At 38.4% G+C, this 27,135-nt stretch overlaps 2 protein-coding genes across 12 annotated transcripts in view; one reads left to right on the top strand and one right to left on the bottom strand.

Moving 5' to 3' along the window:
* The window catches only part of il15ra (interleukin 15 receptor subunit alpha), a 32,425-nt gene extending 7,954 nt beyond the window's left edge, over nt 1-24,471 (top strand). Inside the window, exons 3-13 of one of the 10 annotated variants that reach the window (XM_037760057.1) lie at nt 10,623-10,765; nt 12,753-12,953; nt 15,291-15,341; nt 15,459-15,506; nt 17,535-17,732; nt 18,214-18,261; nt 18,355-18,402; nt 20,380-20,526; nt 22,098-22,211; nt 22,340-22,409; nt 22,540-24,471. In XM_037760057.1, coding sequence (XP_037615985.1) covers nt 10,693-10,765; nt 12,753-12,953; nt 15,291-15,341; nt 15,459-15,506; nt 17,535-17,732; nt 18,214-18,261; nt 18,355-18,402; nt 20,380-20,526; nt 22,098-22,211; nt 22,340-22,409; nt 22,540-22,627 — 1,086 coding nt within the window. In that variant the 5' untranslated portion in view covers nt 10,623-10,692 and the 3' untranslated portion in view covers nt 22,628-24,471. Of the gene's footprint in view, nt 1-10,571; nt 10,766-12,752; nt 12,954-15,290; nt 15,348-15,458; nt 15,507-17,534; nt 17,733-18,213; nt 18,262-18,354; nt 18,403-20,379; nt 20,527-22,097; nt 22,212-22,339; nt 22,410-22,539 lie in introns of those variants that run through there. The other 9 variants (XM_037760059.1, XM_037760058.1, XM_037760062.1 and 6 more) reach the window with 9 other exon arrangements.
* Nucleotides 64-9,519, bottom strand: rbm17 (RNA binding motif protein 17). 2 transcript variants are annotated; one of them, XM_037760055.1, is made up of 13 exons: nt 9,364-9,519; nt 7,631-7,778; nt 7,265-7,381; nt 6,526-6,692; nt 6,195-6,307; nt 5,834-5,884; nt 5,140-5,275; nt 4,894-5,045; nt 4,486-4,536; nt 3,171-3,247; nt 2,906-3,004; nt 2,570-2,642; nt 64-367 (listed from the first exon to the last, which is right to left on the bottom strand). In XM_037760055.1, the coding sequence occupies exons 2-13, from the start codon at nt 7,751-7,753 to the stop codon at nt 264-266; spliced, it is 1,263 nt and encodes a 420-aa protein (XP_037615983.1). In that variant the 5' UTR covers nt 7,754-7,778; nt 9,364-9,519; the 3' UTR covers nt 64-263. The 2 variants fall into 2 exon arrangements, with proteins under 2 accessions (XP_037615983.1, XP_037615984.1); XM_037760056.1 differs by lacking the exon at nt 4,486-4,536.
* Nucleotides 24,472-27,135: the final 2,664 nt, after the last annotated feature.

The raw sequence follows: 27,135 nt of genomic DNA, 5'->3' as shown, positions 1-27,135 counted from the left end.
AAAAGCGCCAAAACATAAGTCCCCTTTAAACTAAGAAACCAACAACAACAAAAAAAATCGTAAACTAGACTGGTTTATACCGTTTATTTTGTCTTGACATAAAGGTATTTTTCATGACAGGAAAAACAAAATCAACATGATGGACTCACCGCTACATACAGACACTTCACGGATGTTCAGGAAATATAAAAAACAAGGTTTATGTACAAGTGAGGAAATGATGTGTGCACTGCTCGTAGTGTCCGTCGGCGCCCGGGGAGACATCAGACCTGCTCGCCGAGGTCCAGAACCCGAAACTTGTCTAGATTGTAGAAGCAGGCCTTGACGACTCGCCCGCCGAAATAACGTCCGTTCAGATCCACCACAGCTGCAGAGGAGAGAGACGGTTAAGGTCAGACTGTAAGTGCACAGAATAACAGGATTAGTACTGCCACATTAAAGAAAACCACTACAGATGCTTTGACAGGGTTATGCATTGTACATTATATAGCGTCAACCTGCCTCATCTCAGTTTCCCAGAATGCCTTTGACAAGCTTTTTTATCATGTGACTCTTCAGCAATTAAGTCTTTTGATTTCATTCTATAGTATTAGCTCTAGTTGCTGGAAATATGCTGATGCAATTTCACCAGGAAGCAGAGAAATACACCAAACTTAATTAGGCCAGGGTTGATTTTGAACAGTTCAAAAGTTGAATGTTGTTTTTTTTTTGCCTTTAACCTCAGAGGAAGAGGCAGTCTCTTGTTCTAAGAAGTAGAAATTAGTATTTGATTTATGTGAAACAAGCTGTTGTGGAAAGCAGCTGAGTCATGATAAAAGTGTGACCTAAGACCCAGTGATAAAACCCTCTAAAAAAGAAAAACAACTTTGCTTTGGTTCCCACACTCCAGGGAAAAAAAGGAACAATATGACATCAGTGTTGTTTCCCAGGATTTATCACTTGTGTCCTAAAGTTGACCTTCCTTTAAAAAAGGACAATTGAGACACATTCATTCTGTCCTGTCTGTCTGGCAGCGTTAACCTTCAATAAACTCATATCGTGTGTGTCTCACTCCAGTGATATCTACTTTCCTTGTAGGACACTTGTGATTGCCTCAGTCGGTACTTTTCATTCATGTGTTTTCATCAGTGTGCTGACGCTGGACGTACAAGACAAAGTGGGTCATGTTGCAGTGATTAATGTGACTGTCACTGTAAGATTGTTCAGCTGTAACTCTCATCACATCCTGGAGACAGCCTGGAATAGGAAATAGTTCTGACTAGGGATGTCAATAATTAACAGTTTAACCTTTAACCGACATTAAGCATTTTAACCGATTAACGCTATCAGTTAAAACTGTTAAAAGAAATGTTAATAATTAATTCAAAAGCTGAGCGGCTCAGAGGTCTGTTGGAAACTCGCTAAAGTAACGCAGACTACGTGTGTGGCGGCGAGCACGAAGCCTCCGGCGATCTAGAGCTGCTAACGTAGCACAAACACACACACTGTTTGTTGGCAACTCGCTAAAGTTATGCCGGGCAGACGCACAGCTGACAACCTGCTAAACTAAACTAAATGTGCGGTGGACACTTTTACTGGGAAAGTGGCTGCATGTTCGCGAGGTAAAGCTGGGAAAATATTCTAAATATAGCGTACACTTAAACTGGTAGTAATTTTTTGGGGGCTCCTGTCCACAGCCGCTTTACCTCTCCGTCAGAGCTTCCTTTCCGACATGGAACTGTCATATTGCTCTCTTCAATTTTACCTCGCAGAACACAGGAGTATAGCCTACATACAACCCCACTTTGACCCGGCTAGTGCTAGCGTTCACATTATTCATAACCTTATTGATTAGCTTACTTTGGTAACCTACGTCACTGCTTTTTGCTAACGGTTGAGTGGGCGTTTCCATTTGAAAATGGCCTTTAAATTACAGCTGATTTCAACCTTGGACTTGATAAAGTGATTTCTGACTTGCGAGGAGCAATAAAGTGTTTCATCATCATCTCTATAGAAATAGGTCATGACAAGTGTGACACTTTAAGACAATTCATTATATGACTGAAGCCCTCTCTGTTATCGTCCCGCTTTCTCAGAACTGAGTGATGTAAGCGAGGTTCTGCGCGGTGCCGTCAGGGGAGACGGGGCAGGGTTGCTGGGCCGCATGATGATGTAACACCGCAGGGAGTCTCACCTTGTTTCTGATCTGGGCCGACTCATTTAGAATGGGACACACTTTAACCCACATTATTAGAGCAGTTATACAACGGTAGTGAAAGTGATGCAGTTACATAAAGTTGATCGGCCACCAAAAAAAACACGTATGGAAACGACCCAGAATCACAACGGAAATGTGTGTTTCAGTGATGAAGTTGGAGCGCAAGTTTGGAGCGTCAACAAAAAGGTCCTGATTTTTTCGTGACTTTCTGGGGCTCCTGTGATATTTTACACCATTTTGAGGCAACATGACCTGTTCCTGAAGAGACGGTGTCTGGTGTGTTCAGGCTTTAAAAGAATGTAAAATAAGTGGACCTATAAACAGAGGCCTCATTCAGGATTGTGCAACATGAGACGACAAGTAAAGACTGACCTTTGATGGCTGACTCCACCCTCTCAAACTCCAGAAATATCCTGACCGCTTCATCATCTGTCACCACTGCAATCTGAAAGCAAAGCGGGATTTTTTTGTGTGAATTTGATCAATAAATAGACCCCTTTTTGTTAGTAAACATGATGATGGATTTTGTTGGCGGAGCGTTAAGTGGAGGCAGAGAAATTTAAATGAAAACGTTAGTTAACGCTGGCTAGCAAGTCTTTAACAGTGGCTGAAGAAAATACTAGTTTCTCTCAATATGTACTGTCACTCGCTCTCCGGGACCGCGAGTGTTAATTGAGAAAGTTAACATTAACCAGACTCTTCTCTCACCTCAAAAATGACACATTTAACCACTTTGCCGTATTTCTCGCACTCTTCTTTCGTCTCCCCCTCCAGGTCTTCGTCCACCTCTCCTCGACCCACCATGTTCTGCGAGACAAACACAGACGTCAGGCCTACTTCGCGTGGGACAATAGAAGAGATAGTGAAATCTGATGTAACCACTGGCAGGTCTGCCAGTATTGTCTGCTTGTATTGTCTCCGTTTTCTGATACCGATCCAATCTAGAAAACAGTATTTACACACACATACTTACTCTCAGCAGGACCACTTTGGTCGGGTTTTTGAGGATCTCTGTGAGCGGGTTGGCATCCGACTTCTTGCAAGAGTCCGCTGGTTGGTGGAAACAGAGACAAAGGTCATGGATGGAGCAACTGGAGGTGTCTAACAATAGGTTTTATCGTATTTTATTGTATTGATCTTGATTCAATACGTGTGATAAATGAAACAATTCAGCAAATCTTTTGTTCATAAACTGTTAAATAAATCTGTGTTTGCTGAGTCTGGCTGTTTTTGTCATATTCTAAAGCTCTGCTTTTATTGTGCTGTACATGCTGCTGAGGAAAGACTCAAGTGCAATACCATTGTTAGTATAATTCTTCTTGGAAAACTGACAAAGCAACAGAAAGATAAATGTCTCGAACACTGAAAATGTACACATGTACATAACACAGCTCGTCGTTGGTTAAACTCCAACACTAAGACCGGTGGTCCCGAACCTGGTAACCGGGGGCAACAAAGTGTTCCTCGGGAGTTACCGGGAACGGGGAGAGAATGTCTAAGAGAGACTATTCTCATCTAAACTCTTGTTCTGTACAGTATACAGTACAATACACACCGCCATATGCATAAAATATGAGTTAAAAAAGTGTTTTTTTATGTAATCAGAACAGTGGATCTGCATTTGCATTCATCATAATCCCTGTAACATCCAACATCATAGCACTACCTTTGAGAAATCTGAGCCGCTGTCTGCCACAAATCTTTGCATGTATACTATTAATTATTAAAAAATCGATACAGTGTCACAATTGCGATAGTGTATCGGTATTTTTTTACACCTCCTAGCACCCACATTCAAATAAATGGCATTCAGAAAAAAATGCAGGCAAGTCCGAATTAGGAGCTGAGCTTGTAGAGGACATTTATAACTCAGTATGGGCTGGCAACAAACATGCGTTAGTGGTAAAAAAATAAATAAATTTTATGTGGTAAACAAAGACCAGATTCAAAATAAAAGACTGCAGTGTTAGTCCACATTAAGTGTTGCATTACTAGCACATATCCATCAGAAAACCATGCAAAAGTACTCATTACCATCTTATCTTAATACAGAAATAATACAATACGCCTCTTGGATTGCAAGGAATGGGAAGCTCTCAACTTTTAACAGATATAAAGCATCGCTGTTTTCAACTTAGTAACTGTGCATGACAACAGATAAACACATATATGGATAAAACACATGCAAACACACCCACGCACTAACTTCTAGAATAAAAGACTAGCAGGAAGAAAGTACACTCGTAACGCATTATGGGAGAGAGAAAATGGGAGTGAAGAAGGCCAACCTGAAAAGCCTCCGCTTGAAGTCTCAGGAGCACCTGCCTGGCTGGACCCTGCTGCTCAGTCACACATACAGAAAACAGACAAAATGAAAAAGTACAAAGACACGCACACAAAAGTCACAGTAAAACATCTAACTGGACGCTGGAATGACTCCATGACTGATGAGTGTAGAGCAAAAAATACACATAAAAAGATCAAAAGTGAAACCAAAATACATCCGTCGCAACTAAAAGTCAATGAAGGTTCAACACCGAACGACAAACATGAGACGACACAAGCGAAGGTCGGTTCGAGCGGTTGACAGGTAAAAAGGACTTGAAGGAAAACAAAGTGAAAAGTCACAAAAACAAAAGTCAAGGAATGTGTGGCATTTATAGCACTGATCACGAGAAAGCAAAGGTAGTACTTACGTTTTTCTGCAGCGTCGCCGATGATGATCTTCCCACCTCTCTTGCTGGTCTTCTCCACAGACAGCGCCGTGCTGAGGCCCTGCTCGTGCTTCCCCAGGCCCTGGCCTTCTTTGAAGCCGTACTTCTGCATGATCTTATGGGCCACCGTACCTCTGTGGGAGCAGATATGGAGAAGAAACTTATGACAAGTTATGACACAAGAAACATAAATTGCCTGCCTTGTGTGTGTGTATGTGTGCCACTCACCCCATGTTGGCCAGGAAGGAGCTGGTCGGTCCGGGCGGTGACCGTGGTCGATCTGAGTCCTCATACATCGGTGGAGGGATGGCGGCCTTTGAGCCTCTGGAAGGACGACCTTCATCTTCGTAGGTGTATGATGAGCCTGAAAACACAGAAAAACACATCAACCGCTATATAAAGTTCATATTTCAGACTGTTATTCTTTGCATATATTTTGTATTCTGTTGTTTTTTATTACTGTAACATCACTGCAGCTCTGTGACAATGATGATACTGAAGCAGAGAACAGCAGCCTGCCTTTATTTTTGACATTCAAAATGTTCAGTTCAGACTGTGATAATGTAGACGCTGCTGCCCTCTGCTGTAGACAAACTGATTATTAACATCACTAACAGAGGCTGGTAGTTTGTCTGTGTGATCATCACTGTTTCACTCAGTGATCCAGGCGGTTAAATAAAAAAACAGCTTACTACAGACACTGCATTTTACAGTTTACGGTCTCTAACTTCCACCGAAAACTTGGCTACACAAGCCTCATTTTCCACCGACTAACCATATCCTGGTATAATTTACCCCCCTGTTGTTTCATACAGGATTACCATGAAGCAGATTGTTGTTCCTGTTCTAATTTGTTTGTCCTAAAACTAGTCAGTGGTTTAATTAAAACCATCACCACCACTTGATGAATCATAAGACTTACCATCCTTGTCCACAAGTGAAGAAGGAGGGGCGATAGCTGCTCCACCCATACCTGGAAGAGAAAGACTTGGTTGAAACTTGATGACTGAGATCGGAGCTGCTAAATTTAGGGCTGCCAAACTTAACGCGGTAATAGCGTGTTAACAATTTTTATGCTATACCAGGCTCAGTTCAATAATAATAATAATAATAATAATAATAATAATAATAATAATAATAATAATAATAATAATAATAGTTATTATTATTATCTTGGCAAAGTTAGCCTCCAGGCTATAGTACGAAAAACATTACAACATCCAAGGATGGTGAATATTTCTACAGGCTCTCCATTTGGAAGCCAAGTGGGGTAAAATACTCACTTCGTTTCCTCCGCTCCGCCTCGAAGTCCTCCTCCTCGTCCGACTCGCCCTCTGCTGCAGGGAAACGAGAGAAACCGCTTGGAGCTCCACCATCGTGCCGGTCTTTCCTCTTCCTGCAACACATCAAGTTCAAGAATCAAACAGGAGTCCTGTGTTCTTATAAATATTTAGTGCAGTAGACTCTCTCTTTAGTTTCCCACAAATTACTATTACATGATGAATCACTAGAGCCTAGAGCACTTATTGCACGCAATTACAGATGCATCATGACCCTGAATAGCAATGAAGACAATTACAAAAAACTCGAAGAGATTTGAGTTAATGACGGTACTTTTCTCTCTCCTCGATCTCCTTCTGCCTCTCCTGCTCCCTCTGTCGCTGTCGTTCTTCTCGGTGTCGCTTCACCACCTTCTCGTAGTCGTTGGGGAACATCGGATCGTACTCGTCTGCCAACGGGATTAGCACATCGCCAGAGGAGAAACCACTGGGCACAGGGTCCTGAAGCGCACACACAGGACAAGTCCAAAATATGAGAGTGAGATAGAGATGGCATCCACAGACGTAGCTGTAAAGTTATTTCAATAGGGATATTTACATGTAATTTCAGCAGATAAGGAGTCTTTGTGCCATCACATTATGTACCAACATCTCTGCATCTTTGGCTAAGATCCAGAGGCCTGCACTACGAAGCAAGTTCAACAGACCCAGGGACCCTGGGTCTGTTGAACTCGCTGCGTAGTAAAGTTGTCCTTCCTGTATTTGTCAATTTAAACTGTGTGACGTACAGCCTGGATTATGACTGTACGAGTTGATCTCAAACTGCTCCAGAGCAGGTTAAGTGCTCAGCATTAGTTACCATGGCGATCTACCCCGGGAAGAAGTGAACTACCGTCGTAGGACTGAAAACCCTGGGTTAAAGCTGAAGTTACCTCAGTAATCCCAAATCCTGCTTCGTAGTACAGGAATCAAATCAAATAAACAAAAATCAAGCAGCTTGGACATTCTAAACATTTTATAAACTTAGAGGATTTCGTAAACACTGATGACCGGGTTCACTGGATAAGACAGACCTTCAGTCCAGCGGCAGCATGTGGAGGAGTGTCTATGATTTGTCTCTCATCACTGGAGCCTCCTCTCTTTAGATCAATAACCGGAGCCAAGACAGTGGTCTGCTTCATTCGCTGGGTCTGCACACACACACAAAACAAAAAATCATTGAATACCAGTATGTATACATTGGACTTATAGTGTTTCCTTGTTGGCTTTCTGGATAGTTTTATGTTAGAGCACATGTACACATCATCATGTCAGTTTGCTGTGATCTCAGTCCCAGTCAGTTATTCTATGTACAGACGTGTTGATCCTTCACAATGTGTCATACGTCCTCGAATTGTACCTGTATACTGTATACTTGTATTGCATGTACTGTAACCTACCTTGGCCTGGGTCAGAGCCGCCTTCTTCACCTTCAGCTGGGACTGCAGCAGCTTGAAGTTCTTGGACCAACCTTCGGTTTTGGTGTCACTGGCACCCACACCGAGGTCATCATACAGCGACATGTCTGCCCGTCAGTGCCTCTGTTTCCTGCAGACAAAGTGTCATTTGATTAAGGAGCATCATTTCCTTCTTCTGCAATACTTAGGATAGGAACTGAGGTTGTAACTTAGCAGCAGCCTAACTGAAAAGCTGGTTCACTTTTATTGTAGTTTATTAGTCCTCACTAAGACCAAGAAAGTGGATCATATCAGTCCAGTTCTGAGGTCTCTACACTGGCTCCCTGTCTCTCAGAGAATTGATCTCTAAATACTGCTGCTGGTTTACAAAGCACTAAATGGTTTAGGGGCCAAAATACATTTCTTATCTTCTGCTATGTTCTGAACCATCCAAACCTCTCAGGTCATCTGGATCAGATGCTTAGTGTCCCCAGAGTCAGAACTAAACATGCAGAAGCAGCGTTCAGTTTGTATGCATCAAATATTTGGAACAAGCTCCCAGAAACCTGCAGGACCAACTCCAACTCTGAGTTCTTTTAAATCAAAGCTTACAACTTTCCTGTTTGCTGGTTTATTTAAATCTTTGTCACTTAACCACTAACATTAGCTATATTTATGTAGGTAAGGTTATCTATCTTAAACCCCAGCAGGCCATAACTCTTCCCCCATCTGCAGGAAGAACAGCTGAAAACACAAGACACTGAGTACAAATATAACATCAACATCATGTGCAATACTACTTTTTACATTCTCATGTGCAATATCACTGTTCATTGTGTGCAATATTAATGTCCAACATGTGTTTATTAGCTTACTTTACCTTTTTTATTTTACTTATCTTATCTTATTTACTCATTTTACTAAATGTATCTTACTTAATTGTTATTCCATTAGGTACTGGTGCTAGAAATAGTACCTTCTTTATTTTATACACTTGAACTTGTTGTAATTTTGTTGTGATTTAGAGCAATCTGTGGCACAATAATTTCCTTCAGGACTAATAAAGTTCTATCTTACCTTATCTTATCTTAAACTAGTTAAATCTTTGTAACTTAACCACTAAAATTAGCTATATTTATGTAGGTAAGGTAGTTATCTATCTTAAACCCCAGCAGGCCAATAACTCTTCCCCCATCTGCAGGAAGGACAGCTGAAAACACAAGACACTAAGTACAAATATAACATCAACATCATGTGCAATACTACTTTTTACATTCTCATGTGCAATATCACTGTTCATTGTGTGCAATATTAATGTCCAACATGTGCAATATTACTTATTTTTCTGTTTGTTAGCTTACTTTATTTACTTATCTTATCTTATTTACTCATTTTACTAAATGTATCTTACTTAATTGTTATTCCATTAGGCACTGGTGCTAGAAATAGTAACTTATACACTTGAACTTGTTGTAATTTTGTTGTATTTTTGAGCAAATCTCTGGCACAAGAATTTCCTTCAGGACTAATAAAGTTCTATCTTACCTTATCTTATCTTAAACTAGTTAAATCTTTGTAACATAACCACTAATTATCTATATTTAGGTATCTTAAACAGCAGCAGGCCAATAGAAACTAGCTAAATATCAATTTAACATAGCTTCTCTGCTCTCTGCTCCTAAACGACTCATATCCACAACAAATATAGTATTTTGAGCTGTTAGTTTTCCACCTACCGGTTTTAGAAATGCCTGGACATTCACTAAATGTAAGTGTCTTTAATATAAAAGAGGTTTAGAGGGACATTTGTGGAGCTAGCTCCTCGTTAGACGAGACCGGAAGTCAGCAGCATAACAACAAAACCAAGCGCGCCAATCAGTCGACGTCATTTCCGGTGACGTTCCCTGCTCTTGCTCCGTCTAGTGGCTGGATGACGTGATGACGTATGTGTCCCTGGCACCATAACAACAACACAAGAGGGTAATAATGCTTTTTCAATTCATTTTTTTTCCAATTAAATATACAATTAAATACAAATTAAATTTACAGATTTAATATTTTACTTTTTTTTATCTTATTCTTTTTTTAATCTTGCCTTAATTTGATTTGACAGACAGCCAGCCACCCCCAACCCTCTCAAGCGCAAACACACTGTACACAGTCACATGATTTTACCTATTTTACAAGTGCAATTACCTCTGTTTACATTACATCTATTTTTATATTTTATACTTCTAGTGTAACACTTCTGTTTATATTTATTTATCACATCTACTTTACCTGTTTTATTTGCTTTATAACTGTGTGTGTTTTACCTGTTATATGTTTTACCTGCTTTGGCCTTAAATATACAATTATTTATTATTTTTTTGGAAAAACTTCATATCCATAAGACAAAATGTTCAAGCCAACTTTCTTGTATTTTATTAATTAATTTAAACAGTATAGCACCACCACACCCTATATTAAAAACAAAAAAAGCCATTAATTACTAATAAATAATTAAATAATTATAATATTATGTAGTCAATTTATTCATACATTAATAAATACATTTATTAATGTATAATAATGTACAATTAATACATACATTTATTAATGCCTATTTTTTTATTGTACAATTAATTATTAATCAATTAATGGATGGATGTAGCTAACTTTCTACAAAAGAATAAATACATTTGTTTGATGTAATGGTATATTTTAGTCAAGATAAGATTGGAAAAAACATGCTGTACATAATACAATACCCATATAAATGATTAAATTATGATAATATGATGTATATAGCATAAACACAAACCCTGGCATTATGAAATGTTTATGTCATTATTTTTGTTTTGTCTTCTTTTTGTCTATGTATCCATGGAGCACAAGATAAAAAAAATAAAAGAGTACAGCTAGACCATGTGATCTAGCTTGTTTTGAAGGGGTAGCAGTAAAAGTGAAAGTAAAGTGAGTGACAGAAGAAGGCCAGTGAGAGCGGGACGTCGAGCAGTGAGGATGGTATTTACCGGTCACGGTTTACTTGGAGAACATGTTTTAAGTCTCCACAGAGCTGCCAGATGGATCTGGGATCCCCTTTATTCTCTGTCTGCCTCATTATTATGATCTGTCTGCTCGGAGCTGCTCACGCAGGTAAGCGCAAAATAAAATATATACCACACATATACAGCAATTGAAAGCACTGAAATATAGCAATAACACAAAATGAATATGTTATTAATACTGTTATTAGTGATTATTATTATTATTCTAACTTTACCTTTGTGTAGTCAGTGTCTGCAACTGTGATTTGACAAAGCAAACATAGGCTGCAGGTAACACTGTAATAACAAAACAGACCTATGTGCACAGGTGAGTTTTCGGTATGAAATCTAGACCTATAGATGTTAAAAGATGTTATTTTCTGTTATTTTTTGGACATGTTTGCTTGAGGAAACTGGTGGATCCTTTTGAATTTTGGTAACTAAATAATCTTAGTTTTTAACTCTACTTTTGTACAAACCAGGGCACTGAAATATAGCAATAACAAAAAATTGTTATTATCAGTAATTATTATTATTATTCTAACTTTACCTTTCAGTCACTACTGAGAGTCTGAGAGGATTTGTGTAGTCAGCGTCTACAACTGTGATTTGACAAAGCAAACATAGGAGGAATAAGGAGAATAAAAAAGGATTTAGACAAATGATGAACCTGGAGAGACAGGTCAAGGGTCAAGAAGATTAAGCAGAACCATATAAATACTTAATTTCATATTCAGTTCTGCACCATGAGTTTTCAGGATGAAATCTAGACCTAGAGATGTTAAAAAATATGTGTTATTTTCTGTTATTTTTGGACATGTTTGTTTGAGGAAACTGGTGAATCCTTTTGAATTTTGGTAAACAACAATTTTTTTTATCTGTGTTCATGTGTTACTGATTAATCCAGGCATGTACCATAAAACAGATTATGGAGTTACAGTAAAGCAAAAGATTTGTTAATAACCCCAATACCAGATTAGATAACGGGCCGATTACTGACTCAAATAGTTGGATTGGGTATTGGTGACAATTCAGTTTAGTTATTTTTTTTATATACCGTACACATTATATAATGGGATTTTAGGTTTTTCCTGCATTAAAAAGGTTTAACACTTGTACTGTAATTCTTGATAATTGTGAAGATTTTTTTTTACCAAGTCGCTGGTGCACGATTTATTATTTTAATCATAAATATCAATTCAGTAAATTCATATATTTGAATTTATTTGTTAGATTTTTGTTTTTCACAGTTAAGAAAGCAATGTTTAAATCAAGCCCCTAACACAGGGATCAGCAACCTTTACTATCAAAAGAGCCATTTTAGGCAAAAAAAAACAACCAAAAAATCTGTCTTGAGCCGCAAAACATTTGAGCATTGTGATGAAGGTAACACAGTTTATAGTCTAAGTATATAGTATATAAGTCTAATGCAGTAAGGGCCAAAGAGCAAATGTACTACGGAGTATTAGGGCCACATTGAGGGAAAAAACATCTGAGATTTCCAGAATAAAGTCAAAATATTATGAGAATAAAGTCATAACTTTACGATAAAGAAAGGAAATAACACGTAAAATTACTACTTTATAGTATTATGACTTTAGTAACTAAGACTAATAGTCTGTTGTACCGTCGTACCATAGACCTACAACAATGATAAATAAAATGAAAATGTAAACAAAAAACAGTTATTCGTTTCCACAATGTTTTTAAAAAATCCACAGGGAGAGGGGCGAAAGAGCCGCATGTGGCTCCGAAGCCGCAGGTTGCTGACCCCTGTTCTAACACATAAAAGAATGATCCCAGTCACTCCCACACAGTGAGGCATACTGCTTGTTAATTAAAACAGTATCGGTATCGGATCGATACTCGGTATCGGCCGACACTAGCCCGGGTATCGCTACCGGTATCGTGACTGAAAAAGTTGGATCGGTGCATCCCTACTTTTTTGTTCTTCCATAAATGTGTTTTGGTTTTTCCTTCACTATCTGAAACTAACTTATAAAAAGATCTAAAGTGAACCATTTAAACTTCTCATGTTGCTATTTCTCTGTGGACATCCATATTGTAATTTTGCCGCATGACGTTTTATCTTCCAGTTGAAATCAGTTGTCCGTGTGCAGAAATTCCTAAAAAGCTTGGAACTGAACCGCCACCAGAGAACTGCTTCAAAATCAGTTTTCGCTATACGTGCAAAGGAGGTTTCGTGAGGAAGGCGGGAACTTCAAATTTAATCAGATGCAAGCAAAAAGATGGTACTCCCCAGTGGTTACCGTACAATATCACCCTCCAGTGTATACGTAAGATTTATTTGTTGTTTGTCTTTTACATTTGAAGAGCTCATTCGCAATATTCCAAACAAATTTTGCGGAGAACGGCACTCTCTGATTGAAGCAATATCTCTCTCCACCCACACGCCACATACTCATAGGCACAGGGACCCTTTAAAGCTGCAGTAGGCAGAATATTTTTTGGCATCATTGGGCAAAAATTCCATAATAACCTTTCAGCATATTGTAATTCAAGTGTTCTGAGAGAAAAACTAGACTACAGAGAGAGAGAGAGCGTTCCTATTGGCTGTTCATTCAACGGAGGCAACTGTCAATCACTCGCAAACTCCGATCAAACGGTCAAACTAGGCAGCGCTGATCAAATATGAATCAATATTCTGTTACTGTAATGCCTATTTCTCGCCTCAAATGTTTTCAGAAACATCTTGTAGTGCACGGTTTAGCTGTAACATGAGAAAGTTTGCTCTTGCTGGTGGGCGGTGCTTTGTATTTCCTCAACTTATCTCAACATGGCAGCCGGGTCACAAACTTTAACATTTTACAGCGGAGGACACAGAGGCACTTCTTTTTTTTTTTTTTTTCAGATTACGTGTCTCATGCACTACTGTCAGGATAAAGTGACCGTTTTATAAAAAATAACTTTTTTTAATCATATTTGCTCCAATCTTTCCAACTGCTGCTTTAAGAAACACTGCAAAGACACAGAGCAGGGATGTCATCCAGCAGTGTAAACTGAGAACACAGATTTTTGAGTGTGCCACTCAAACTTGTGAAACTGGTATGTACTCCAAAGAAGTGTGCCAACCTGTAGGGCTGCAGCATATGTGGTTTGCAGAACAGGAAACCATTTAGAATTGTATATACAAGTACTGCCAAATACAGATGCTACGTACTGTAAGTCTGCAGTGTAACATCACAAGTAACCTGACCTGACATGTAAATAGTTTTGGGGTTTGATATCACCTTATTTACACTGAATTCAGAATGAAATCTTAAATGGAAGCAGCTGTTATAATCCAACCCTCAAAGCTCAATAACGTCAACCAAATTAAAGTGAGAAAAGAGCGATGGGAAAAACGCTGGATCGCCCACGCTCTTGGCAGCACCAGCAAGAAGGAAGTCAACACCTCTGGGGCCTTCTCTTTAGCCAGATAGCTCCAAATACTTGAGTGGGAAAAGAAAACACTGCAACACTCTTGTGACAAAGGTTCATTTCACGTCTGTCTGTCCTTTGCAGAATTAAATTGATTCATGTGAAAAGCATGCTGGTGTCTATATATATTGTTAACAGCCACCCACGTATGGTTTGTTGATGTGTTTGCAATGATCCACATCACCTGACTCTAGTGGAAAATCCCCCATTCATATGGAGTATGTAACTTGGTGGAAGGGAGAGAGGAAGTCATAACTTTATATAAATGTGCCTTCGCACAACTGCATTTTAGTTGGGTTTTTTTCTTACCAAACTGATCAGATAAAATCTTTGATTTGCTCCATGTGGCGAGCAAAAGTTCAGATGGCACCAATTCGGTTTAATTTAGAGCAGAGTAACCAATGCAACCAGCATGCCTATAAATGAACCGGATGAAAACAAACAACAAATGCAACGAGCGCAACAGCTAAAGAGAAACGTTTGTTGTTTTCTAATGAGGTGTGGTTTCAAAGGAAATCAGACCACTGCCAAACTGTCAAAGTAGCTGCATGAGAGTAATTAAATAAAAAATGTTTATAGCTAAACAGTACACTACAAGATGTTTCTGAAAACATTTGAGGAGAGAAATATGCATTACAGTAACAGAATATTGATTCATATTTGATCAGCACTGCCTAGTTTGACTGTTTGATCGGAGTTTGCGAGTGATTGACAGCTGGCTCCATTGAATGGACAGCCAATAGGAATGCTCAATAGGAACGCTTTCTCTGAAATGACCTGTGATTGGCAAAAGTCTCCCGTCACATGCTAGATTTTTTAAAGCCTGAAAACAGAGCCAAGAGGAGGTGCAGAAGTGGAAAAAAATCTGAGGGACATTCTAGACAAAGAGCAGCATATCATCGGCATACAGTCGGAGGTACTCACAGCATCAGCTTGGAAACTACCAACTGGTAATAGAAAGCCTGTGTTTCAAACAAGGGCTAATAGTGTTCACCAGGCAAAAGAAGCTTCAAGTTGCATTATGGGAAGAGTAGGATGCATAGTTTTTGGAGCTTGACTTATGCTAGGTTTTGCAAGTACCCCAACTTTATTAATTAAATACTTTTTTAAATGAAAGTGTTTTTAATACAGTCAAGACGATGTGATTTCAGATGATGAACAAACTGGTAAACTTCTTACTTGTTGTGTTTCAGCTGACCCAAATATAACCCCAACACAACCACCAGAAATCAGACCAGTAACACGTAAGTGTAAGCTCGAACACTGAACCTCTAGAGTACTTGTACACAGTAAAGTTTGAATATGAGCCGGAGAGAAGTGTTTGTTTCACATTTATGATTAATGATGGGCTGATCTTGCAGAGGGTCACACTGATATTCCCCATCACTTCACCTTTACCACCACAGTCAGTGAGTTCCGTATTTGCATGAATTAAAAAAACTACAATAATACTAATAAACTAATAATAAATAAGTACTAATGATGAAACTACATCTGTCTAGATAATTTGTTTTAGTAGTGGTTGTAGTAGTCATGTTAGTACTAATGATTTGAAGCAGTAGTAGTAGTAGTGGTAGTAGTAAAGGTAGTAGTACCAATATCAATAGTAGAGTAGAATTTACTAAAAAGTACAACATAGCTCATTCAAATTTACCGTGAGTAAAAGTTACTTTGTTTCATGTTTAAAATGGTGGGAGGATAACCAAAAAAAGATAAAATCCTTCCCACAATAAATTCATGTCAGTTTATGACAACATTTACGATGTGTGTGACAGCGCAAAGACTGCAAAAAAATGGATTTCCCTCCAATACATTTCAAGAGAAGGATAATTGTGTGCATTAATATTATAATAATAATGTCGTGTGTGGAGTGAATTTACAAGGGGAACCCAAACGCAGAGTAACAGGCAGGAAAGTAGTTTTAAATAAAAGCGAGCTTTAATAATTTTAAGCTGAAAAATCCAAAACTACCAAAGGCAGGGAGCTGAAAAATACAAACAACAAAAGGCAGGGAGTTAAACAAAGTACAGGGGAACAAAGTACAAAAGAACAAAACAAAAAATCACAAACCAGGAAAACACGAGGATCAGGGCAGGAGGTAACAGGAAAACCGGAGGACAAGGTAAACGGGGCTGTAGAGACAATCAACAAAAGGCGGGAAAACAAACAAAGGAGGGAAGTAAAACCAGACAAGACACAGGAGGAGTGAATTACAAAATAAAACAGAAAACTAGAATGAGAATATAAAAGAAACCAAACACAAACCAAAATCACATAAACATAACTAATAACAAAGACTGGCACAGCCAGAACATGACAAATAACATATATATGAACCTGGGCACATAGAATGTACACACATAGATACCTGTAAACACCAATAAACACAAGACTTTCAACCAGGAGAACCGGTGTTTGTGTCCCAAAGTGTTAAGTTATTTTGAAGTTACATTACTGACGTGTTGTCCATTCTTATGTTACGTTTACGTACGTATTTTACTTAGTTTATGTACCTATTTTAAGCTCAACCATGACGTTTTTTCCTAAACCTAACTTAGTGGTTTTGTTGCCTAAACAAAACTGCAACCATTTCACGATAATGAGTTGGCATTAAATGGCATGTGAAAAGCCATTTCACAACGTTAAGCCTGTGGCGTATAAATGACACGCGAAAAGCCTAAAATCCATTTCACGACACGCGGAATATCCTTAAAATGTCGTGCTATTTATACGCCTTCCATGAGATCGTTTGGATTAGACAAAGCATTAAACACTTTAAAAATAACACATTAAACACAATTCAGTCAATACAAGCTCTTAAGAAAACATGGGCTACAGGTAACACTGTCATAACAAAATAGACCTATGTGCATGAAGAAACTCACACATTTGAAGGAATTAAGACCAATTAAGGAGAACCAGGGCTCTTTCATCTACAGTGAATATGGTGATATTTCATTTTCAGATTAGGTTCTGCGCCATGAGTTTTCAGTATGAAATGTAGACCTAGCAACACTAAAAAATGTGTGGGAGGTTTTCTTTTCTTTTTGAACAAGCACCTAGCTCCATGAAACTGGGGGATCCTTCTTGGTAAAAAGCGTTTGAAGAGAAAGTACTTTTTTTACCTGTGTTCATGTGTTACTGATTAATCTAGGCATGTAGGCTACTATAAAACAGATTATGGAGTTACAGTAAAGCAAAAGATTAATAACCCAAATAACGTGTAGAATTGCCTTAAAAAAAAACAACTGCATATTCCAACAGGACTCATTCACAACTGACACATACACTCATACAACCAACTTTTTTGTACTTAAACAAATGTCTTCAAGTTTTTCCCTTTGCTATCTGAAACTAACTGATAAAATCTTCTCTTGTTGTTATTTCTGTGTGGACATCCACATTGTAATTTTGCCGCATGATGTTTTATCTTCCAGTCAAAACCAGTTGTCCGTGTCCAAAAATTCCTTCATGGCCTGAAACTAAAACGCCACCAGAGAAATGCTCCAAAATTAACGCCACTTTTCGCTACGAGTGCAAAGAAGGTTATGTGAGGACGGTGGGAACTTCAAATCTCATCAAATGCAACGAAACTGGTGGTCCACATTGGTCCTCCCCCAGCCTCAAGTGTAAACGTAAGATTTATTTGTTGTTTGTCTTTACATTTGAAGAGCTCAATCGCAAAATCCCAAACAAATCTGGCAGAGAAATGAGCTCTCTTGGGGAGATCTGATTATCTGCTTAAGATTATTGAAGATATTTAGAAGGGTGGGAAGAATTGGAAGGGCATTCTAGACAAAGAGCAGCATATCATCGGCATACAGTCTGAGTTACTCGCAGCTTGGAAACTACCAATTGGTAATTGAAAACCTGTGTTTCAAACTAGGGCTATTAGTGTTCACCAGGCAAAAGACGCTTCAAGTTGCATCTGGGAAATTTAGGAAGCATAGTTTTTGGAGTTTGACCTATACAAGGTCTTGCAAGCCTCCCAACTTTATTAATCAAATACTTTTTTTTGCATTAAGACAGAGTTTTTTGTAGCCTATTCATACTGTCAAGATGATATGATTTCAGATGATGAACAAACTGTTAAACTTCTTACTTGTTGTGTTTCAGTTGACCCAAACAGAACCCCAACACAACCACCAAACAGCCCAGTAACACGTAAGTGTGTACTTGTACACAGTACAGTTTGAATATGAGCCAGAGAGAAGTGTTTGTTTCACATTTATGATTAATGATGGTCTGATCTTACAGAGGGTCACACTGATATTCCCCATGGTTCCACCTTAACCACAACAGTCAGTGAGTTCTTTATTTGCATGGATAAAAAAAAAAAAAAATACAATAATACTAATAAACTAATAAGTACTAATGATGGAACTACTTCTGTGTAGATCATTTGTGTTAGTAGCGGTTGTAGTAGTCATGTTAGTAGTAACGATTAGAAGCAGCAGTAGTAGTAGTGGTAGTAGTAATATCAATAGTAGCCGTAGCAACAGTACATTTATGTACAAGTAGCAGCAGCCTTAATGGTTGTAGTACTTCTAGTAGCAGGAGTTAGGGATGAAAAGAGTACCAAAACATCAACAACACCAATACAAGGAAAACTTCTGTTACTTAAAATAAAAAAAGACTAAAAAAGAGAAAAAAGTAGTAAAAAAAAAAAAGTTTATTCAAATGTACCGTGAGTAAAAGTTACTTTGCTGCATGTTTAAAAAATGAAAGGATCCATCCAACATGTCAGCGTCTTACAACATTTATGATGTGTTTGACAGTTGTGACAGTTGGCTTCACTTCTGTACAGTGGGAGGAAGTGGGGACCAGTCATCTATCTTTACGGTCTATGACCCAGAAACCCAGAATTAATGTCTTTAGTTACACCCATGTTTCACAAGTCAAGATGTCCACCCTGAAAATGATCTACTTTAACATTCAGTTACTGCTCAAACTGATTTAACCTATTGCAAATGAACTATCCTCCCTAGCCTTTTCAATGGAACCAGATAATGATTGTGTTATACTGACAGCATGTGGTTAAGAATACTTTAAAGATGCCAGAATAAATATTTGTTTTAACAATTGGTCAAATGACTGACTACGTATGATGTAAAAGGGGTCGCTTGTAATGCCAAACCCACGGAGAATCATCACCTGACTCAGCTCTGTGGAGCGTTTTAGCATCTTTTAGTTAATTGTTTAGGTTTTACTGCCGATAACCTTTCTGTTTGAGATCACACCAATCAAAAGCTTTTTAGAGAAAAGACTCACTGTATGCTACTGGCCTAGCATCACACGGCCTACAGACAAAGTCAGCGACAGGCTGGTGAACATAGTTGAGCAATTAGCTGCGAAAGAGGCAGATATTTCACTCACAGGTTGGTGTAGACCAACACTGAGCTAAAGTAGTTGAGCCTAGAGATGAACACAATAAATACACTAGGGAAAACAACTTAAGCATTCAAAATTGAAATAAAATTAAGAGAAGAAAAAAATATAATAATAATAATAATAATAATAATAATAATAATAATAATAATGAAAGAATAGAATATTAAATAATAATAGATTTTTTTAAAGTAATAATATTAATACAAAGAAAAGAAAGTAATAATAATAAATTAAATAAACAAATAAGGTAATAGAAAAAAAATAGTACTTTTTTAAAGCAATGATAATTAATATGATAGACCTCATGGTAGATATGTTGACATTAGTCACAGTAAGAAAAGCACAGGTGTAATTCATAATTTTAATAAGTATTGAATTGTAGTCACAGGCATGACTAAAGCTGGTACACCGAAATAGGAAATGGAATAAATAGAACGGTCTGTTCCTCCTGTTTGTCACTTCCTCTTTCAGTAGTTGTACTCGTAGCTTTAATAACTATGGATATACAGTTGCAGCAGAATGTGTGGTTGTAGTTGTGGTTGTAGTAGTATCTCCAGTAGCAGTTGTCACAGTATTAATAATATTTGTGTCAGAAACTAACACGAAACCTTGTGCATGTGTTTTTCATCTTTTGTTATTAGTAATGTGGCATGTTTTACCAGAGTACTTCTGTACAACACAGTCACTTGTGAACTGTCCATGCATGAGTTGAGACATCCATACACCTGGAGTCCCCAAATCACAGTATGTTTTCTTCAGCAGTAGTTTTACAAATACTGTAGTAGTGATGGTAGAAGGAGCAACAGTGTAATAACAGAGGTAGTAGTAGTAGTAGTAGTATTAGCAGTCATGCTCGTAGCAGTATTAGATTTAAATGTCTTTTCTTATCAGCAGCAGCTTCGTCCAGCCTACAGACGACCCAGACTATAAGCCTCTCAGCCTCAGCCTCAGTGACTGCAGAGACAGAGACAGAGACAGAGACAGACAGGACTGAGACAACCTCACCTGGTCTGCGGCCCCTGTCAGGTCTCTCACAGGGTAAATAGCTTATAGTCATGCATGCTATGCTGATAGCAGTGTATGTTGTTACGACTGATCTGCATCAGGTCAGAGGATTTTATTGGCTAGGGCCCGTATCTGTAAAACCTACATGCACGCCATTGTATCCAACATTATATGTATTTTAATATACTGCATGCAAGACGGACACATATATGTAAGATTTCCTCCCTATAGTTACATATATGTTATTTGGGATATTCTAAATAAAACTGTAAAATAAGTTTAGGATGGATTTATTGATATTTTTTTAAGTGATAATCTTCAGTGGAGGACGTATAAAATGGTGTTTCCAAAACACAAACATAGAAATATAAAATTATAAAATCAAGAAATAGTTCATTTTGTAATTTCTATCTTTTGTTATTTATTATCTTTCAAACTCACCAATATATAATTATAATATAATAATTATTGTACTTATATAATCAACAAAGATTTGTACTTATGACATACCTGAACTTGCGGTATTGGCCGATACTAAATTTTGGGCAGTATCGGACGCATTTCCGATACTGGTATCGGACACATTTCCGATACTGGTATCGGTATCGGAACAACTCTTAATTATGACCAAAATTGTGCTCAGCTTTACACATGATCAGATCAACTCTATATTTACCCTGCTGGTTCCGCTATCACTCTCTCATCGTGAGTATTTAGCTCTGTGTGTGATGGTTTCAGCCTGGTCCATCTTTTTTTTTCTTCAAGCATACACAATCTGTAAAATCTGTTTTAAAGAACCTATTATGCTTATTTTAGGTGCATACTTATATTTTGTGTTTCTACTAGAACATGTTTATATGCTTTAAAGGTGGTATTTTGACAACATTGATAACATTCAGCCACTCGCAATCTCCCTCCCCCGTTCCATTGCATTCACTTCACAACAAGTGGTTGCCAGGCACTTAACCATCAGCCAGTTTTTTTTCCACACTAACTGGCAACTTGATCGCTGATGACCCAGAGATACCGCGTGATACCAGCGTTGTTATACTATTGGCTCACAAGCCGTGTTAGAAGTGAGAACCAAACGTCAGATATCTTCCACATAGATAAACAAAACATTCATTTTGGACCCGTCAAAATTTCTAAAATAATTAATTCACAATTATATATATATATTTTTTTAGGGAAAAGCAATACTTTTATTGGACACTTTTCTAAAAGCTCTGTGGATGTATTATTTTATTTTTTTAAATATTCACCTACATAAGAATTTTATCAATAAGACATTTAATGTTGCACCGCCCAAAAGCCCAGTCTGCTCTGATTGGTCAGCTGAACTAAACTCTTTGGACTCCTCTCCAGCTCCGCTCTAACTAGCTTTGTTTGAGGGCGTGCCAAACTCGCCGCAAGGCGGGTATTATGCAAATAGGCAGTCCAAGAGCAAAGTTTCTGTGGGGGAGAGTAACTCCCTTTGGGGTGGACTTTGCATAATATGTCCTCTTTAAAATATGGGATAGAAAACATTGGGAATGTCATATGATCAATCATCCTTTATATGTAAAACTCACACTTCACATTCATTTTTTTTTTTTCTTTCACAGCAGAAAAAGTAAATTTGACGGAGAACAACGCGACGCAGCGGACAGCATCAAACTCTATCACCACTGAGCCTTCAAACCCCAACACAGATTTTTATGCCCAGCCCATTGCCCGCAGTAAGCTACCACAGTTATTGTACCCATTTGTGCCAAATCAAAGTCAGGTGGAGACTTTGGTGATGTATATATATATAAAACCAGAGAATCAGGAGCAACATTTTGAGTTATTTCTTTCTCATTAGCAGCGGTGATCGGCTGTGCTTCACTGATTATCGTCTGTGCTTTGATCGGAATCACCTTCTTCTGTTATAGAAGGTAAGCTAGAGGAAAAGCAACATAACAGCGGGTTTGGTTTGAACAATTTATTTGTATTATGTGGAATTAAGTCACACTACACTTTCTTTGATGAAATAATGATCTCATCACTGTTTCCTTTACGCCATAGGACGTCAAAAAGCGCCAACCCAACGCCGACACCGACACCTGAAGAACAGACGCCCATGAATTGTGGTCCATCTGAACATGACTTGTAGAGTTTGACCTGCCACTGAAAAGCAGAGACAGATCCTTACTGGAGCTCATGAGATCATCCCAATGCAGCGAAGAACGGGTTATTATTAGACTGTTTGATCGCCTCCGTCTGACAACCCATCTATGGGCATTACCAGAAAGCATAATGGTCTTGCTTGATGTGACATTTGTTGTTTGCACATTCCCAAGAAGTTGAAGTCACAATCTTTTTTTGGGGGGCAGATCTCCACCAATTATTTCAACTGCACATAAGGAACTTTAACTCTGAAGACCCTGTGCTGTGACCATCTGGTGCTTTTTTTCCACCCTTGTAGGATACATCTGGTATGTTGTTATTGTCATCAAACCCCATGAAAATACTAACCAACAATGGATTAATCCCTCCAACAAGTATGATCTGTTTAGCTAAAGCCTCACAGCTCATTCCTTTGTACCATAGAGCTCCATTGTTCTCTCACCCTGGGTGACATGTTCCATCATCCCAATTAACATTCCTGCCGATGTAAGTAGTCACCATATGACCAAATCTGCATCTGAAAATAGTTCCAAGCTAAAATGCAATTAACTAAATAGTAAAGTTTGCTCTAAACAGACATCAGTGCCTAGCTGTTTTAGGTAATTATTCAGCCTTTTTTAGAGATAATTCCTGACATGTTTTTCAAGATTTACATCTTGGGTAGGAACCAATGAGCTTGGTGCTACAGTAAGTTTGGTTTTGCTCTTTTCATAGGAATGGTAGACAATAAGGAAAACGTAGCGTATCTCCAACCGTATCCTCTAACCCTCTGCAGCAGGTTCAGGTTTTGAAGCTAGAGTGAAGGTATAGGTATCATATGAAACTGGAAAAGCTAAGGAATCCATGTGTACCATACTAGCTTGTCAGGAAGGAGGCTAAATAACGCTCCAAATATCAGGTTAAATTTTTGCGAGGAAGAACTGGCATGGCCATTTTCAAAGGGATCCCTTGACCTCTGACCTCAAGATATGTGAATGAAAATGGGTTCTATGGGTACCCACGAGTCTCCCCTTTACAGACATGCCCACTTTATGATAATCACATGCAGTTTTTTGAATGCAGTATGAATTGTGTTATTAGTGTGTTTGAATATTTCTGCCCTAAACAGTCTTTGAATTACATATATTCTTTGAGCACATTGAGCTCATTCATGTCCTCAATGTGCATCTTTAATAATCACATTTTTCACCGCGTCTGATACGTGTGCCAAGTTTAACAACTTTTTGAGCATGTTAAGGCCCTCAAAAAGGGCGATTCATTTTAAGAAAAAGAAGAAGAAGAAGAAACACCACAGTTTCAGTAGGGCCTTCGCTGGCCCGACGTTGTCGGTGCTCGTGCCCTAATTATAGAAAATAACCAAGGTTGTAAAAATGAATAACAAATTCTCCGAAACATTAAAAAGGAAATGACTCATAGCAGTATATGTCCCTGTGGTTAGACCAATATCTGATAACAGTCAGTAAATTTGTGGTTTGTACATAGCCTATATAATGTAGATAGAGGCCATTACTAGCATGATGAATGTTAATGCAGGAGGAAGTTAACGCCTGACTAACCTCAACCGCCGCCCCACTTCCCCAAACACATATGTTTGTTTTGGATATTGTCTCACACTGAAAGCTTCATCTTTATGAATTTTCATAATCTCAAATGTGTTTTCCGGTAGCAACTAGCTGAATACAGTAAAGTAGGCCTATAGATATCCTGCATGACGCCTGTTAACGCCGTTTCAATATTAATCACTGTATGACTGTATTACTGAAATATGTATCACTTCCTGTGACACCTGATATTTATGGATTAATGGATGTTAAATAGTATAATTTTAAAAAAATTCCTCTGTGTTGTTCTGTGTGCCTACTTATGAACTTTACTTTCCATTTTACATGCAAATAAATAAATGTTTTTCCTCGTAGTTTTAGAATGGTCAGGGTGAAAAAAAAGTCTCTTAAAGGTCCCATATTGTAAAAAGTGAGATTTTCATGTTTTCTATTATAAAGCAGGTTTAAGTGCTATATAAATACTGTTAAACTATCAAAACGCTCAATCCACAGAGGAATACACACAGCCCGTATTCAGAAACTGTGCCGCTGAAACAAGCTGTTAGGATTTCTGTCCATTTGTGATGTCACAAATATACAATATTTAGACCATTACACGGTTTTAAAAGTAAACATTCTAAATGTGTCACAGTTTATTTCCTGTTGCAGTGTATGTGAATGACATAAGCATGGACCCAAGCTGTTGCCTAGCAACGCAATTGCGTTGCAGTTTCGTTAAAACGGAGCGTTTCAGACAAAGGGTAAATACAGGTATATTCAGGCTGACAGTATGAGGAAAATAAAGTTTTTTTTACCTTATAGCATGTAAACATGTTCTAGTAGAAACACAAAATACAAGTATGAACCTGAAAATGAGCACGATATGGGACGAAGAAGAAGAAGAAGGCCCCTGACACGCACCCCGAGCAGTTGGGGGTTTGGTACCAGTGCCAAAGAGGCAAACTGGCATCTCTCCAGCAACCAGTTCACACTCAGTACTTTGTACATGCGGAGACTTGAACCGGCAACCCTCCGGTTCCCAAGCCAAGTCCCTATGGACTGAGCTACTGGTAACTTTGAGCAAATATGAGGTAAAAAGGTATTTTTATAAAACTTTCACTCTCCTGACAGTAGTGCATGAGACAGATAATCTATTTTTACAGCTAAACCGTGCGCTACAAGATGATTCTGAAAACATCTGAGGTGAGAAATAGGCATTACAGTAAAATAATATTGATTCAGATTTGATCAGCGCTGCCTAGTTTGATCGGAGTTTGATTGACAGCTGCTTATAAAAATAACTTCTTTATCATATTTGCTCAAAGTTACCAACTGCAGCTTTAAAGGCCCAGTGTGTATGTATGCAACCAACTGAATACCCCCTCCCCTCCGTTTCCAAGTGTGTAGAAGAACATAAATTCACCCTTCAGGTACATTTGCGCAAACCTCTCTAGTGCCAGTGTTTGGTTTGTCCGTTCTGGGCTATAGAGAGGCAAAGTCCAGCTCCTTCCAGTAGATATCATGTGACGTTATTTCGGAAAAAAATATGTACGGTAGTCATTCCCAAAAGTTGTGTATAAGTGAGCTTTAAAGGCCCAGTGGGTAGGATTTAGCGGTATATAGCAGTGAGGTTGCAAACTGCAACCAACTTGAACACCCTCTGCTCCCTTTCCAAGCATGTAGAAGAACATAAGGTGGCCTTCAAGTGCATTCGCGCAAACTCTCTCCAGAGCCAGTGTTTGGTTTTTCTGTTCTGGGCTATCCGGTGGTGCAACATGGCAGACCCGCTCGTTATGTAGATATAAACGGCTCATTCTAAGCTAATGAAAACATGACGATTCTTAGTTTCAGGTGATCATACACTAATAAAAACATAATAATGATTATATTCCATTTCTGCCAACAGATCCCCCTAAAACCTACACACTGGTCTTTTAAAGTCAACCGAACCAAACTCTTTGGACTCCGATCTAAGTAACTTTGTTTGAGGGCGTGCCAAACTAGCCGCTAGGCAGGTGTTATGCAAATGTGTTACTTGGTGACATCACTACATTACGGAAGAAAAGGCGGAACTTTAAGCGAGGTGTTTCAGGCAGTTCAGGAGCAGTTGTTCCTGTGGGAGAGAGTAATTCCCTTTGACGTGGATTTTGAAAAAAAACCCCGATATAACACACTAAAGGAAAGGGGAAAAAGCACAAAAGTATGATAGGTCCTCTTTAAATAAAAGACCACCATGAACAGTTTCCGTTAAAACCTCACTGATGAAACATGCCATAAGGCCGTGTGGATCATTTTAGTGGTATTTCCTGTATTTCTTGTTTCTCTCCACTGTCCATTTGTATGATAAATGTATAACATTGGTCCAGCGTTATGAATGAAGGACTTAGTTCCCTGTTGATAGTACAATCAGCTTTCAAGCCACAACTATGTAGACAAATAGTTGTTCCACCCACCCTTTTCCAGATGGTGTTCATAGCGCCTGGAATGAAGTTTCAGTATGGAGTAATATAAAAACACTTGTCAGGCTACAGTTCCTCTTATATTCTATATATACACTCTCCTGCAGATTCAAACTCACAGGAAATGTTGTGAATTAATAATTCAGTCTTTATCTGTTGAGGTACTGCGCCATTAGCTGTAAATGCTGTTTCTTCCCATGCTGAGGCTGATTGGTTTCAGCTGTTTGGCAGGAAGAGCTTGAACAGAATCCAGTAAATACCAGTGCAGTTGTTTGTAGATTGTCTAAGACAAAAAATGACTGCAAACGTGTACGGTCCTTCCATTAACAATAGATTATCTACGCATGTAATCAAAATGAAAAGTTATCTTGTTAGCTTCTTTTAAAAAAGGTCATAATACACACCTTTTTATCCATAAATTGCCCAAAAGTCACAAAAGAGTTTGATTAAAAAAGACAGTCACAAAAGTGTCTTTTTCAGTAAAAGTCTGCCAG

The sequence above is a fragment of the Sebastes umbrosus genome, chromosome 23, assembly GCF_015220745.1.
Source record: "Sebastes umbrosus isolate fSebUmb1 chromosome 23, fSebUmb1.pri, whole genome shotgun sequence".
Classification (NCBI taxonomy): domain Eukaryota; kingdom Metazoa; phylum Chordata; class Actinopteri; order Perciformes; family Sebastidae; genus Sebastes; species Sebastes umbrosus.
Note: the sequence above shows the minus strand (reverse complement) of the source record. Positions and strands in the feature narration are given on the sequence as shown.